This window comes from Oncorhynchus masou, chromosome 22 (assembly GCF_036934945.1).
Source record: "Oncorhynchus masou masou isolate Uvic2021 chromosome 22, UVic_Omas_1.1, whole genome shotgun sequence".
Lineage (NCBI taxonomy): Eukaryota > Metazoa > Chordata > Actinopteri > Salmoniformes > Salmonidae > Oncorhynchus > Oncorhynchus masou.
Genome location: NC_088233.1, coordinates 14,987,007 through 15,004,064, shown reverse-complemented (window position 1 = coordinate 15,004,064; position 17,058 = coordinate 14,987,007). Strand labels below are relative to the sequence as shown.

Sequence of the window (17,058 nt, the reverse complement as noted above, 5' to 3'; positions counted from 1 at the left end):
GAGACGTATTCTTAATCTGAGGTCAAGTGCATTTATCAAACTATGAGATGACACATTTGTAGCCAAACCACTAAAAAGAGTATTTCGAAACAGTAGAAATACATCCTTAATCTTAGTAATTTGGCTGAGAAAGTTGGGAAATGACAACACATGTAAACAGGATCAGTCACATATTCAACAGGATAAATTGAAATAAATCTTAAAAGGATTGCTTTTATTGCCTTAAGTAATAGTCCACAACTCAATGAGTTTTGAAGAACTCACTACTGTTTTCCTCCTGGGCCAGATAAACAGTCCACAATTAAAATAGTTGGAAAACAAGCTAAACAATTTTTTAATACTATGGTATAAACAGTCAACAAAATTGTAATACTATTGATATTTTGGAGCCCAAAAATCAATTTGAGTTTTTGCCAAATATGGTCAAAGGAAGTCTTCCAGGAAAATGTTACATACAAGTGATGTGGGTGGACTGGACCCAACCTTGCTCAAATAGTATTTTTGGGCCACGTCTCCGAGGTGGGACCAGATCCTTCTACTCAAGAGGCTTTATCAATACAGTACCAGATACATATGAAATGAGATTTAAAATGAAATCTTTCATCACTAGGAAAATGTCCAATCTTATGGACCTAAATAAACACATTAGTACTGATGTTTGAGTACACAATCAAATGCTATATTTTTATTTTTATTATTCACTGGGAAAGCTGAGTGTTGGTTTTTGTTTTGTTCTAAATATTTTAATCTTCAAAAGTGTCTTATTATCGCAGAGCGTCAAGACAACACATATTGTACAGCCTTTTGTCATTTATTATCAAATTAATATTTGGACAAATCTTAACTCTGTAGGCCTTTCCTTAACTTTTCAAAATTTGAATCAGTAAACATTGAAATCCCAGGACTAGATGTTAATACTTGTGCGCATGACTCAGGAAAAGGTTATAGTTTAAATAAAAAACAGCACATTATATCTTTACAATGCAAACTCACCTTGCCCGTCTTTACAAAATATCCTTAGCAAGGGTTGAAGGAATGACTTACCATTTCAATGAAAGACAATATGGTACAAGAAATTACAAAAACAATACCATTTGAAAATTTTAAATCATTTTTTACATTCTTTTCTCTTCAAATTTCTTCTTATAGGTACTTGATAAACTGGTTTCAGTTATCAACTTAGCCAATAACTGAATCCAAAATACTCTTTCTGGTATGTGGACATTGCAAAGTCTGTGTGAATGATATTGTTCACTATGATATGAAGGAGACTTTGCAGCCATTGTGAGTAGGAGGTTCTCTGTAATGTCTGTTGTGACCATTAGAGAAGACCTCCTGTCTCTGTGTGGGTCTGGGGGACTGAGGGGAATCAAGAGTTCCAAACTCCCTCCCTTCTAATCTGGGAAATTTGCTTTCTGTGTTGAATCCCAGAATCTCACTTATTGAATAAGGCAAATCCTGAAAGGAAATGAAAAAATAAAATGTAGATTATATACAACCAATATGTAATTATGAATCTGCAGGTTATTGACTTAATTGAAAGTATAAATAAATAGCAATCCTTGAACATACTGTACCTTACAACTTCTGATCTGCATACAAATAGCCTCTGATTTGTGAAGGATTTCTTCAATGTCCAGCTTCATTGATAGTTCATTGATGTGCTGTGATAACATACAAAACAATGACATTTAAAACTAAATAACTTAGAAAACACTCCAAACAACCCACCTTGAAAATATGTGTCATTAAAAAAAAGAATTCAACTGACAAACCAGTTGAAACTTGCAAATAACATGCTGTTACCTTGAGGATCTCATTGAAGCCATAGTTTTCCTCCATGATTTTCCTTTTCTCTGAGTCGAGGATGGCACAGCACACCAGCAGATGGAAGTTGTGGCAGGGCAGGCCAGTCCACATGACCTGAGCAGAACCCAGAAGTCTTATTAACAAGAACCATCAGAATGCATAAAGATAAACCATTAAGTCAAAAAGAAAAGTAATAAAAGCATCAACTGGAATCATTAAATACATCTCATAAGCGCGAGACTGACAGATTGACTTCCCCCAAAATTACAAGGGAGACACTTACGCTGATAGGTCGATGCACGAACAGCACTCACCTCCCACAGACGAAGGACATCTGGATAACTGAGCTCCCTCTTGAAGCGGATCAGTAACCACCGGAAACAGAAATACAGGTAACCGGAATCCTGTGACTCTGGAGGAACCAAAACAAAACACTGATGAGGAGAAATCACATGGGACCAAGGATGGTAGTCAGTCGCTACTTCCTTTTCAAAGATAGGTTGTTGTTTTTAACTTGAACTAAATTAAAACTATAAAATACTATTGGTATTGGTTGATAATCTGCATATTTTCTTAGTTTTCCTTTCAGGATTTTCCTCAATCTTTATGGCTTCATGCAAAATAAAAATATATAAAAGAAGTATATACTCTTGTAAGTTGATCCAAAACAGGTGAATGTTTGAGGTGTGTTATGTACCGAGGTAGTTCCAGAAGGCCAGGTCCAGCAGCCTCAACAGAGTACTGAGCTGGATCAGCTGAGTCTTCATGCCCTGCATCGGCTCTTCAAAGTTCTGGTGCTGCGCGCACACACACACACACACACACACACAATGGTTGAGTCATGAAAGAGTCACACTCAGGCATATCAAAGTTAACATTAGTTTTGTTTCGTCAAACTAACAGCAGCAGACAAAACAAAGCTAATCTGATTCCTCACCATTTGATCCATAAAGGAGACAAAACACCAGAAGGCATCCACCTCGTTGTCCATCACATAGAGGATTGGGGAGAGGAGGTCACTCATACCCTGAACATAACCTGGAGACAAGTACAAGGAAACATTCCCACAACGTTAAATGAGGTGAACTTAACAAAAACCGCACTGATCTGCAGTTGTCAGCTCATGATTGCCGTTACCACAGGTACATTACAATAATTTCCTAAGGGACATCGATTGCATCTATGCCAATCAGATTACATTTTCAATCACAGAAATTATCTCTGCTGTACTTCTTGGCAATAATGCTATAACTTACCCAGATCAAAATCATACATGCAGTACGTCATCAAGACGTCATGTAGTAACACCAGGCCTGGGTTGTCTATGCCTTCATAGAACCTGTTGGTTCTGTCTGTTCTGTTCACGTCCTTCTCTGAGAAGACAACACATTCACAGATGATAAATAAAGAACCATACTACGCCTCGTTCAGGAAAGGTACACCATGCTCAGGCAGTCATTACAGATGCATCCATGAACAAAATTTATCTAAAAGTGCATTTAAAATCACAACACATTTAACAGTAAAAACAACAGTGATGAAAAGTGATGAAACAAAAGCCAAAAGGCTTAAAATGACTTAGATTTGTGTGCATTGGGTATATGTTGTGAAATTGTTAGATACTACTTGTAGATGTTCCGACAATGCAGTAATGAAGCACAAGATTTACACTACACTCGCAATAACATCTGCTAAACATGTGTATGTGACCAATAACATTTGACTTGAAATGAATCATCAACAACAACTCTCCTAAGACAGCAGGGTAGAGATATATATTACCTATCAGGCTCCTGCAGTCTCTTAACCTGGAGTTTCTCCTTTCCTGCTCCTCACTCACTGACTTCCACTGGAGCTTCATCCTGAAGTACTCATCCCTTATTCACCAGGTGGAAGCAAGAGAGGGAAGAGAATATCTTCAGAATTACATTTTACTTTGCTGATATTCACTATCTCATATGGCTCTGCTTGTTAACAAAGGTAAATGTCAACAAAGACCTTATTACCTTCATGGTAACAGCCATTTTGATGGTAATGAAACCGCTCAAAATCTGCATTTGACTATTCCTGTCTTATAAGACAGACATGTCCGTTCCATATAGAATGTCTGTCTTAGTAAAGCACACATACGTTTTCCTCCTCTGTTGGCCTTTCCGCTCGTCGTAGGTGCTGTCCCAGGTGTAATACCCCAGCAGAAACTTCCAGGCCTCTTTCCTCACCGCATGGCACAAGCCCTGCAGGATCAGCACAACATTGACAGGAATCACTTTAATAGACATACCCAGAATTTTTATGGATAGTTAGTTACCACACCAATGTATATAGAAGGTCAGTTTGGCAGACAAATTAAGCCTAGCCCTGGGCTAAACAGCATGTTCAATAGAGATTCTCCATTTAAAGTGCCTTTTAGTCCCATACTAGGCTTATTCTGTGTCTGGGAAACTGTCCCAGAGAGTTTGGCTGGAGATTTACTTGAGAAGGTGCTTCACCATTCTGGTAATTTTACAAAACTCAACGTACGCCTTTGAATATGATTTTCTTGAGTTGAGGGACATTTTCCACCCTTCCTTCCTGGTCCTGGTGCTTAGCCCAGTCCTCTGCAGACAGTGGCTCCCTCCTTGTTACCTCTGGCCTGGCACCCAGGTCCATCTGAGAGACACCAACCAATAAGACCATGCATTCTTCTGCACTGTAACCACGTTAAAAGTCAAACCCCAGCTGAAGACCAGACACCCATTGTGCCAGCAGCCGTTATCATTACACACTGCAGGGTAGCCTAGTGGTTAGAGTGTTGGACTAGTAACCGGAAGGTTGCAAGTTCATATCCCCGAGCTGACAAGGTACAAATCTGTCGTTCTGCCCCTGAACAGGCAGTTAACCCACTGTTCCTAGGCCGTCATTGAAAATAAGAATTTGTTCTTAACTGACTTGCCTGGTTAAATAAAGGTAAAATTAAAAAAAATCCAGCTGCTGGCTTGCCTCGGAAGATAAAGCCAGTCAGACCAGGGGATCCCCTACTCACTAATCACAACAGATGTAGTCATGAAACAAAGATCATGTAGTTTTTATGTACTACTCACCCTGGTGATAACCTCAAAGCCAGGTTCCTCCTGCTGGTTGATCTCCAGGCCAGGGATGACCTCTCCCAGTCCCAGGATGTCCAGGTCAGCTACCTCCTCATGGGGCTTCCGCTGCTGCTGCTCCAGCTCGGGGCCACGGAACGCATCGAAGATGTAGTTGGTGACCTTGGAGAAGCCGCCCAACGTCGTCACATAGGGATCCTTCTTCAGCTTCTGTTGGGGAAACAGTGTCAAAATAATTAGGCAACCAAACTGAGGTAAAAAAAAATAAACAAATGATGAACTGAAACAGAGATGTACTACCTGAATTTATCCAATAACAAAAACTAACTTCTGTGCAAACCGTTTTGCTAAAGTAAGTTTCCATACAGGTAAGTGTCATTCGTATAACAGGTGTATTGCACGACACATTACAGTAACAAGGCCGTAGTTGTTGTCGTCCAGAAGGTTCTCGAAGGACTGAGAGAGAGCTCGGTTGGGAGTGCTGACCAGCAGGCAGGTTTCATCATCTGGGGCCCTGAAAACATATGAGGAAATAGAGAATTAAAAAAAATACGTATTTGTTATCAGCCTATAAGTAGAGATCCATCCCTATCAAGTGAGCTCTATTTCAGATAAAGGCATTCTATATGAGGGGAGGGACAGAACACAACATATACCCTATACCTCAAAAACTTGAGGGGTTTCTTTGTCATGCAAAGCACATGAAAGCCTCAATATTATTAAAATTCACATCAATTAATAGAGGATTAATCATACAAAAATAAGATATACAATGTGAGACAAGGCATGGTACAGGATGTGATGTCAATCATCGCCTGTTTTCAGTTCTAACCAGACGCCTGGCTGAAAATGGCCAGCCGGTACTTAATCCAAACAATTTCATTATGAAAAGCCATGATAAGAACTTTAATAACAGCTATCTGCTCTGACTGCGATAGAGGAGCACAGTGCCTCTATATAGGAGGAAATATCTGTTGTGATATTTGCCTCAAAAAGAAAACCAGACTCTTTCATGAGGAGAAACTGCCCGCTAACCCCAACATCAGTCAGACAGAAGAGGGGACCAGGAGAGGGAAACCAAGTGTTTGCTATAGATCTTATGCAAATCACTAGCATTAGCATATAGATAAGAAAAACCATGAAAAGTCCAACAGTGTTTCAGCTGATAAAAAGAAAAACGTTGTCAGAGCCAAAAAGGGAAAAACACAGGTAGCTTGTCAATTGTACCTACCAATTAACTCCTGGTCTAATGGTGGGCATTGCTACAAGAGGTCAAATTTGGCATTTATTCCTCAAAATCAAATAAAAACGTATTGGTCACATACACTCACAATAACATCTGCTAACCAATGTGTATCGAAATGCTTATGCTTCTAGATCCGACCGTGAAGTAGTATCTAACAGGTAATATCTATCAATTCCACAACAAAACCTAATATCTGAAAAATTCCACAACAAAACCTAATACACACGATCTAGTAAAGGAATGGGATGAGAATATATAAGTATAAAATATATGGATGAGCAGTGACAGAGCGGCTAAGATGCAACAGATACTAAAGAATAGATAGTGAAGGATACAGTATATACATATGAGATGAGTAATGTGAGATATGTAAACATTCTTAAAGTGGCATTATTAAAGTGACTAGTGTTCTGTTTATTAAAGTGGACAATGATATCAAGTCTGTGGATAGGCAACAGCCTCTCTGTGCTAGCGATGGCTGTTTAACAAATTTGATGGCCTTGAGATAGAGAGATTGAAAAACAACTTCTGTCCCAGCACTGATGCACCTGTACCGACCTCGCCTTTTGGATGAAAGCGGGGTGAACAGGCCGTGGCTCAGGTGGTTATTGCCCTTGATGATCTTTTTGGCCTTCCTGTGACATCGGGTTGTAGGTGTCCTGGAGGGCAGGTAGTTTGCCCCCGGTGATGCGTTGAGCAGACCTCACCACCCTCTGGTGACAAGACACATGTTTTGGCCTTCTGAGGTGTGCATGGACCATAACAGTTTGTCGGTGACATGAACACTGAGTCCATCTTCTCCACTGCTGTCCAGTCAATGTGGATAGGGGGATGCTCCCTTTTCTGTTTCCTGAAGTCCACAATCATCTCTTTTGTTTTGTCAACGTTGAGGGCCCTCACCTTCTCCCTCCCTGTCGTTGTTGGTAATCAAGCCTACCACTGTAGGGTCGTCTACAAACTTGATGATTGAGTTGGAGGCGTGCATGGCCACGCAGTCATGGGTGAACAGAGAGTACAGGAGAGGGCTGAGAGCGCACCGTTGTGGGGCACCAGTGTTGAGGATCAGCGGAGTGCAGAGGTTGTTTCCTACCTTCACCACCTGAGGGGGTGGCCCGTCAGGAAATCCAGGACCCAGTTGCACAGGGCAGGGTCAAGACACAGGGTCTCAAGCTTAATGATAAGTTGAGGGTACTATGGTGTTGAATGCTGAGCTGTAGTCAACGAGTAGCATTCATACATAGGTATTCCTCTTGTCCAGATGGGCTAGGGCAGTGTGTAGTGTGATGGCGATTGCATTGCCTGTGGACGGTATGCAAACTGAAGTGGGTCTAGGGTGTCAGGTAGGGTGGAGGTGATCTGATCCTTGACTAGTTTCTCAAAGCACTTCATGATGACAGAAGTGAGTGCTACGGGGAGATAGTCAGTCATTTAGTTCAGTTACCTTAGCTTTCTTGGGAACAGGAACAATGGTGGCCATCTTGAAGCATGAACAGCAGACTGGGATAGAGAGTGATTAAATATGTCTGTAAACACACCAGCCAGCTGGTCTGCACATGCTCTGAGGACGCGGCTGGGGATGCCGTCTGGGCCAGCAGTCTTGTGAGGGTTAACACGTTTAAATGTTTTACTCACGTTGGCCACGGAGAAGGAGAGCCCACAGTCTTTGGTAGCGGGCCGCATCGGTGGCACTGTATTGTCCTCAAAGCGTGCAAAGAAGTTGTTTCATTTGTCTGGCAGCAAGACGTCAACATCCGCGACAGGGCTGGTTTTCTTTTTGTAATCCAGTCCAAGAAAGTCTCACAAATAGTTTTGACGCTACTGTGTAACTGTTTTCTTAGACTGTCTGTAAACATACACACTCATACAGTGTCTTTATACTGAGTCATTGTCCACACTGACACTCACTCACTGTCCTTTGGAGTAGTAATAAAGAACATAATCAACCTGTGATTCAAATGGGCTCAGAGGCTCCCTCTGCTGGTGATGCACTACACTGCATCCACTACGGTAACATTACCTGGCCTACGTAACATTTTCAGAGATCATTTTGCATCCGCGATTCCACTTAGAAACAAAATTGTACTCCTGCAGTAACCACGGTATTGGATGGAATCAGAATATATCAACGTCTGATCCTTGTTCCTCTCTAGGTCTCTTTTTTCGAACAACTTTTCACTGACCACGTCTGCTCCTGCTGGCTCTTTGGCGTCTACTATATAGCACTTTGTGACAATTGCTGATAAATCAATTTGATTGATTAATTGTCAAACCACTATTTTCCATTTCAGAGCCAGTTGGACCATGCAAACTAGTTTAGCAGACCAGACACAGAGACTCACTCTGTGATTATGATGTATCTCCTCAGGCAGTCAAGGAAGCCTTCACTGCCCCCCTGGTGGAAGTGGAGGGGTGGCAGTGAGGTGGGTGGCTCCTTCATTCCGAACACCAGACGGGACCAGCCCTCCTCCTTCACTGTGATAGACCTCAAGTCCCACACACTGAAGGTGAAGGACCACTTGCTTTTCTCATGCGTGTGGTTCAATGCACCTGGAAGAAAGCAAAGGAATGAATCCAGTTTCATTCTGACCTTATCTGTTAAGTAAACATGCAATTCAAGTTCAGTCCTTAATAAACCAAAAGTGGAGATATATATATATATATATATATCTCAGGGGGATATACAAGAAACGCATTTCAATGACATCTTGAAATATCACAGCTTTCAGCCAATCAGCATTCAGGGCTCGAACCACAGTTTATAATTGTAAATAGTGTATGAGGGTTGGGGTATGACCCTGGCCATCTGTAAAAAATAAAATATATATATATATTTTTTAACTATGCTGCCTGATTTGCTTAACATAAGGAATTTTAAATGATTTACACTTTTACTTTTGATAATTAAGTATATTTAAAACCAAATGCTTTTGGACTTTTACTCGAGTAGTTGTTTACTGAGTGACACACTATTACAGGACAAATATAAGCAAACCCCAAATTACTTTAATTTAATATCATTTCAATCCCACTTCACACTACTTAGACAACTTCTGCTGTAAATTAACTCATGTATTGAGTGAATAAGTCTGAACGAAGCCTCAGCAACAAAGCTCATGTTACATGTAAGATGCATTGCATTCCATCCGTGGTACCGGGCGAGCTACAACAAATGCACCCAATTGTCCACCCACCCTCTCCGTTGGAGCAGGGTTTCCTCTTGGGAAAGGAGACTGCATTGATCATGTCCCACTCGGTCTCGTAGCTCTGCTGCTGCTCCAGCACCACGGCCTGCTGAGGTGACGACCTCTCCTCCCCAGAACAATAAGCCCACTCCATCACTGAGCTGGAATCCTGGGGGAATGGAATGGATATGCCTCGTTAATAACATGATTCAAGCCTTTACCTATCATTATCATTCAAATTATAGAATTTTAAAACAGATGTGTGAGAGGTGCTGCTAACTGTTGGAGTTCTGGAATTTGATGAATCGTAAAGAATGTTAATGGAATAGTTATTGAAAGGCAGCTGTTTGTGAAGCCTATCCCTATCCGCCATTGTTGAAAACTTTGACAAATACACACAAATCTTCTATAAAGTTGCATCAGATAATACCCTTAACACTTGTGATCTGAAACGCATTACCGGGTTTCCATCCAATTTACATGGTGGTAAATGTACACTGCTGCTGAACAACCACGTAGCATTTCAGCGAGTAAAACATTTTTTTTTTAATAAAAATAAAAGGTCAAACCTTGCCAGCACAGAGCATGTTGGATGGATCAACAGTGTCCTCCAAGGGTTTGTATTCCACGATGATTTCACCATCCTGGTAAATATTAAAAACACAATAAGCAATCATGCAACCAGCAATTAAAAATTATAAATACAATCAACTGATACCTTATCAATTATCCGTAGGAACCCAGAAACAAGCAGATCTTGGTCTTCACTGTCTTCAGTATTTGAGTGAATGAAAACACCTTCATGTTCAAATAACACCTGAAGAAAAACACAATACAGCAGGAATATGAATAGGTGACATTATTTCCAAACAGCTTAGCTATTTATGTGTTTTTATATTGCCTTAAAAGCCTACCATTGACATTCTACATGTTACTCTTCCTCACTATTACTAAGAATATTGGCCAACAATAGTTGGCAGTGGTGTAAAGTACTCAATTAAAAATACTTCAAAGTACTTAAGTAGTTTTCTGGGGTATGTGTACTTTACTGTTCATATTTTTTGACAACTTTTACTTCACTTACATACCTGAAGAAAATGTACTTTTTACTCCATACATTTTCCCTGACACCCAAAATAACTTGTTACATTTTGAATGCTTAGCAGGACAGGAACATTTTTAAATTCACACATTTATCAAGAGAACATCCCTGGTCATCCCTACTGCCTCTGATCTGGTGGACTCACTAAACACACTTGCTTTAAGCAGTAAGGCCAGAGGGGGTGTGGTATATGGCCAATAGACCATGGCTAAGGGCTGTTCTTAGGCACGACTCAAGGCATGATATACGGTGCAATATAACACGGCTTTCAGCCAATCAGCATTCAGGGTTCGAACCACCCAGTTTATAATTGCTGATTGGCTGACAGCCGTGGTATATCAGACCATATGCGTAGTGTCTAAGAACAGCCCTACCCATATACCACGGGTATGACAAAATAAGTATTTTAACTGACAGCCATTTATTTACAGATTGCCAGGTCACACTCCAACCCTCAGCCATTATTTAAGCGATAAGGCACGAGGGGGTGTGGTATATGGCCAATATATCATGACTACGGGTTGTGTCCAGGCACTCCGCGATGCGTTGTACATAACAACAGCCCTTAGCCGTGGTATACTGGCCATAAACCACACCCCCTCGTGCTTTATTACTTAAATAATGTCAGTGTTGGAGTGTGACCCTGGCTATCTGTAAATATAAAAACAAGAAAATGTTGCTGCCTGGTTCGCTTAATAAGGAACTTTAAATGATCTATACTTTTGATACTTAAGTATATTTAAAACCAAATCATTTTACTCAAATAGTTTCTTTACTTTTACTCAAGTATGACAAAATTGGGTCATTTGTCCACCACTGTCGAGCAGTATTGTAACACGTTACATCCAAGTGCACTTGCCAACTACAACAACGAGACCGTTGGATACGGATGTCCACTGAAACATCATTATTGACATTTGCGTTCATTGGTCAGTTAGGCTCTCATGTGACAGAGGTAGCGATCTCAGAAAGAACAGTGCGGTATAAGATGTACTACTAAGAGCAATTTTAGTGGGAGGGTAGCTAGATGGCTAGCTAGGGAATCCATAACTGAACCAAATAGCCAGCCAGTTTAGCTAACAAGCTAAGTTACTGTAACTAGTTAGTGTTATAGACCAGCAATGAGCTAGCTAGGTAACGTTAGTAAGATGCTAATTGAGCAAACACTCGGCCGATGAATTTATGTTTTTTGCAACTTGAAACCGGAAACTGATAGTACAACACAGGCGAGGTCATAAATTCAACTACCGAGATATATTGATATGTTTTCGTGGCATTGTGGGCGGTTAGCTAGCAAGAAAGAAAAACAGCTGATGGAAACCACCAACAGTGGGGAAGATCAAGCGTCTGTATCAACGGACTCTCCATCCATTATATTCACATGTATTGATAGATCCATCTAAACACGAAAAAAACTGACGCAAAGATATTCCACAAGTTGTGCATTTTCAGTACCTTGGGAGGAGTATCAGCCGACATATCGCCTATTACCACTTACGACGACGTAGCACAGCTCACGTGCCTGACAGCTTCCACAACAACAGTGACAAGTCATCTTCCGCATTTCCGTAGCCGCGCATGCGCGGTAACGGCTTGGGTGTTACCACGCAGACGGAATTCCCAAATAAGGGACCATCTAAAAAGTGTCCGTTTTATTCAGATTTTTATTGATTAGATGTAGAGGCAGGTGCATTGAATATAGCCTGTACCCCAGAGAGAGCCTTGGGAATATGAAACTCTGGTTTACCCTAAACCAAGGGATGCTGTAGTGGGAGGAGCTATAGGAGGTTGGGCTCATTGTAATGGCTGGAATGGGAAAACATGGAACCTATCAAACATATGGAAACCACATGTTTGACTCTGTTCCATGTATTCCAGCCATTACAATGAGCCAGTCCTCATATAACTCCTCCCACCAGCCGCCCCTGCCTTAAACTTGGTCAGTCGCTACCATTGGCCATAAAATGGTCAAAACCTTTAAAGTGTTGAATATGTCATGGAACAGGACCAGATTGCAACATATACTGAACAAAAATATAAATGTTATGTTAATATATGTGTTGGTCCCATCTTTCATGAGCTGAAATATAAAATATCCCAGAAATTTTCTATTTGCACAAAAATATTATTTCTCTCAAATTTTGTCCACAAATGTATTTACATCCCTGTTAGGGAGCATTTCTCCTTTGCCAAGATTATTCAGCTACCTGACAGGTGTGGATATTAAGAAGCTGATTACACAGCATGATCATTACACAGGTGGACCTTGTGCTGTGGACAATAAAAGGCCACTCTAATATGTGTAGTTCCGCCACACATCACAATGCCACAAATGTATCAAGTTTTGAGGGAGTGTGCAATTGGCATGCTGACTGCAGGAATGTCCACCAGAGCTGTCGCCAAATAATTGAATGTTAATTTCCACAAGTTACCTCCAACGTTGTTTTAGAGAATTTGGCAGTACGTCCAACCAGCCTCACACCCGCAGACCATGTGTAACTAGGACATCCCAGGACCTCCACATCCGGTTTCTTCACCTCTAGGATCATCTGAAACCAGCCACCCAGACAGCTGTGGGTTTGCACAACTGAAAAACCGTTTCAGAGAAGCTTATCTCTGTTCATCGTTCTCACAAGGGTCTTGACCTGACTGCAGTTTGGTATCGTAACCGACTTCAGTGGGCAAATGCTCACCTTCGATGAAAACTGGCACACTGGAGAAGTTTGCTCTTCAAGATTAAATCCCGGTTTCAACTGTACCGGGCAGATGGCAGACAGCGTGAATGGCGTCATGTGGGTGAGTGGTTTACTGATGTCAACGTTATGAACAGAGTGCCCCGTGGTAGCGTTGGGGTTATGGTATTGGCAGGCGTAAGCTAGGACAACGAACACAGTTGCATTTTATCGATGCAATTTGAATGCACAGAGATACCGTGACGAGATCCTGAGGCCCATTGTCATGCGATTCACCCGCTATCACCTCATGTTTCAGCATGATAATATACAGCCCATGTCACAAGGATCTGTACACAATTCCTGGAAGCTGAAAATGTCCCAGTTCTTCCATGGCCTGCATACTCACCAGACATGTCACCCACTAACCGGTACCCCCGCACATTGGCTACCCGGACTATTTGCATTGTGTCCCGTCACCCACCCACCAACCCCCTCTTTGATGCTGCTGCTACTCTGTTTGTCATCTATGCATAGGCACTTTACCTAATATAGTGGCTTGCGAAAGTATTCACCTCCCTTGGCATGTTTGCTATTTTGTTGGCTTACAACCTGGAATTAAAATAGATTTTGGGGGGGGGGTTTGTATCATTTTATTTACACAACATGCCTATCACTTTGAAGATGAAAAATATTTTTTACTGTGAAACAAACAAGAAAACAAGAAATAAACCCCCCCCCCCAAAAGTCAATACTTTGTCTCTCAATACCCCAAGAGACAGCTGTAATTGCTGCAAAAGGTATGTCTCCATAAGCTTGGCACATCTAGCCACTGGGGTTTTTGCCCATTCTTCATGGCAAAACTGCTCCAGCTCCTTCAAGTTGGATGGGTTCTGCTGGTGTACAGCAATCTTTAAGTCATACTACAGATTCTCAATTAAATTGAGGTCTGGGATTTTACTAGGCCATTCCAAGACATTTATATGTTTCCCCTTAAACCACTCAAGTGTTGCTTTAGCAGTATGCTTAGGGTCATTGTCCTGCTGGAAGGTGAACCTCCGTCCCAGTCTCAAATCTCTGGAAGACTGAAACAGGTTTCCCTCAAGAATTTCCCTGTATTTAGCGGCATCCATTTAGCGAAAACATTTGAGATTGGTAAATTAGCCTAGCCAGCTATCTAAAGTTGTAGTAATCATGGTCTAATTACTGACCGGGCACACAGGGTATGTGTCCAGGGGTCCTGAGCGCCAGGGGGACCCTATCAATTTGGTTAATTAACACTCACTGAGAGATCATATTACACTGGGAAAGTCATGGCAAAATGTGTAGAATTGCAGGAAACTAACTCTTAAACTTATTTGTTTTTCTCTCCACTGTCAAGAGGGGGGCCACTAAAATGTTTGCTTTGGGCTCCCAAAAGGCTAGGGCCGGCCCTGCACACAGCTGTTCAAGAAGTTTAACTCACTGTGAATTATTTGCCATTTAATATTTTGAATAAGTAAGTTAAATCTTTAGATGCTTTGTCTCAAACAACATCTGTCCAATATATCGTAAAATAAATGATTTTGGATATATATATAGATTGTTTTATTTTGCCTCAACAGGTTGTCCACATACAGGACGAACTGGTCCCAGGAGAGTGTATGCCTGGTCCAAGGCCTCCTTACTGTCCGTAGGAACTTAATTTTTCACAGAATTTACTTTGTAGAATGAATTGCTATATATACATTTCATAAGCTCTGAGCTTCATCATCATTGTGCAATTGTATGTAACAATATTTGGTTCAAGGTCATCTCCTTCCATACATTCTGTTCAGAGGCAGCCCACCGAGTCTCAGAATGTGGTTCTCCTCAGAGAGAAAGTGAATCTGATGGACAATGTCATCAAAGTCCTCGAGCGTTCAGGAAGCCAAGATGGTTCAGCTCAAAAAGAGGCAGAAGGACGAGGAGCTGCAGCAGAATAGCCATTGGAAGCCCATGGCAAATAACCGTGAAACTTGGCATCAAACTAAATGAGAATATGTATAGAAGGAAGCAACGAGCCAATGACATGAACTGGTAGTGGTTGTCCTTTTTACATTTTTATTCCTTCTGAATCCCCTAGGTTCTTCTTTAAAAATGTACTTCCCCCTGCACCTCCCCACATCCCACCATTTACTCCTCTTTATTATTTACTTTTCTCCCCCTTGGCCTTCTTATTTCCTTTTCTCCTTGCGACATCATCCAACATGTCTGGGAAGTTCAGTCCAAATCACTGTAACACAAACACAGCAGTTAGCTTTGGTTCTAAGACACTTATCAGTTCATATATCAGAATTCAACACTTATTATTATAACTTCTGAGACAGCTGTGACTGATATGGCATAGGAATAATATCCAGGGAGGTGGAAACAGATCATTTTCAGATGCAAAGCTATACTGTTCTGTCATATCTATTCTAGTTGGGGCGGCAGGGTAGCCTAGTGGTTAGAGCGTTGGAATAGTAACCGAAAGGTTGCAAGTTTGAATCCCCGAGCTGACAAGATACAAATCTGTCGTTCTGCCCCTGAACAGGCAGTTAACCCACTGTTCCTAGGCTGTCATTGAAAATAAGAATTTGTTCTTAACTGACTTGCCTAGTAAAATAAAATAAGTCATGTTTAATAATGTTATGAGCCTGGCATATCTAAATAACCTGAGAGATATACAACAAATCTGGAACAGCAGGTGCATGTTGACATGACTCCATAGCAACCTCTATTCAGATTTTATTGGTAGTTAAAGGGGGCATCTCGTCAGTTGTAGAACTGAATGCATTCAACTGAAATGTGTCTTCTGCATTTAACCCAACCTCTGAATCAGAGAGGTGTGGGGGGGCTGCCTTAATCGAGATCCACGTCTTCGAAGCCCGGGGAAGAGTGCCTTGCTCAGGGGCAGAATGACAGATTTTTACCTTGTCAACCTGGTTCTATTCAGATTCTAAGGCTTGGTTCAACACTCACCATCAGCTAGACTCATTCCATATCTGCCAGTCTGAATCCTCCTCTGATGTCTGTTGTCTCTTCCTCCTCTTCGCATCAGCTCTATCATTCTCTTCTCTGTCAGTTTCATTTTCACTTCCCTCTCCTTTTCTTTCCTCTCTTTTCCTGCTCCTTTTTAATTTCCTTAGTTTAAGCGCTCTATTTTTTCCTCCTGCTTTTTGTTCTCAGCTTCAGCCAACCTTTTCTCTGCTTTTTCGTTATCCTTCTTCTTTTTCCCCAGGCACTTCTTCTCATCTTGTTCTGCTTCACTCAAACTTTTCTTCTCCTTTTCTTTTAATTTCTCCTTCTCCAGGTTCTTTATTCTCTCCTTTTCTGCTTCAAACCTAAGTTTCTCATCCAGTTGTTCCTTAATCTCATTCTCAAGGATCTTCAATATCTCCTTCTCTTTTTTTCTGTTCTTCCAATTTACATTTCTCCTCTTCTGTTTATTTCCTCTCATTCTCCAGGTTTGTAATCCTCGATTTCTTTTTTCTTCCTCCAACCTGAGTTTTTCCTCATTTTCTTTTCCTTCTCCAGGAATATCATCCTCTCTCTTCCTTTCTATCTTTGTCAAATGTCTCCGCCAATCTTAAATCCCTCAGCCTGTTTTATCTTAACTTCATCTAGACATTTATGACTTTCCTTCATCTGTTCTATCAATTTGTTCTCTTCCTGTTTTGCTCTTCCTTGATATCTACTTTCTGTCAATTGCTCCTCACTGTTATATCCCTTCTCACCTGCGCTCTGCATCTTTGTACATTTTTTTCTCCACCTCTTTTTCAACAGTTTCATGTATTCTGACCCTGTGGTTCTCCCTCTCCTCATCTATTGACTTCATCATAAACATCTCCTGCTCCATTTTCTGGATTATACAGTGCCTTCGGAAAATATTCAGACCCCTTTACTTTTTCCACATTTTTTTAACGTTACAGCCTTATTCTAAAATGTATGAAATAAAAACATT

At 41.1% G+C, this 17,058-nt stretch overlaps 1 protein-coding gene across 1 annotated transcript; it reads right to left on the bottom strand.

The window, feature by feature from the left end:
* Positions 1–183: 183 nt before the first annotated feature.
* Positions 184–11,982, bottom strand: LOC135509059 (TBC1 domain family member 15-like). Its single transcript, XM_064929370.1, has 17 exons — positions 11,878–11,982; positions 10,039–10,137; positions 9,890–9,964; positions 9,330–9,489; positions 8,478–8,685; positions 5,304–5,406; positions 4,890–5,102; positions 4,330–4,458; positions 3,940–4,043; positions 3,592–3,686; positions 3,066–3,182; positions 2,747–2,847; positions 2,507–2,606; positions 2,124–2,221; positions 1,807–1,923; positions 1,578–1,664; positions 184–1,458 (listed from the first exon to the last, which is right to left on the bottom strand). Exons 1-17 carry the CDS (start codon positions 11,899–11,901, stop codon positions 1,255–1,257), a joined length of 2,034 nt encoding a protein of 677 aa, XP_064785442.1. The 5' UTR covers positions 11,902–11,982; the 3' UTR covers positions 184–1,254.
* Between the last annotated feature and the right edge of the window lie 5,076 nt (positions 11,983–17,058).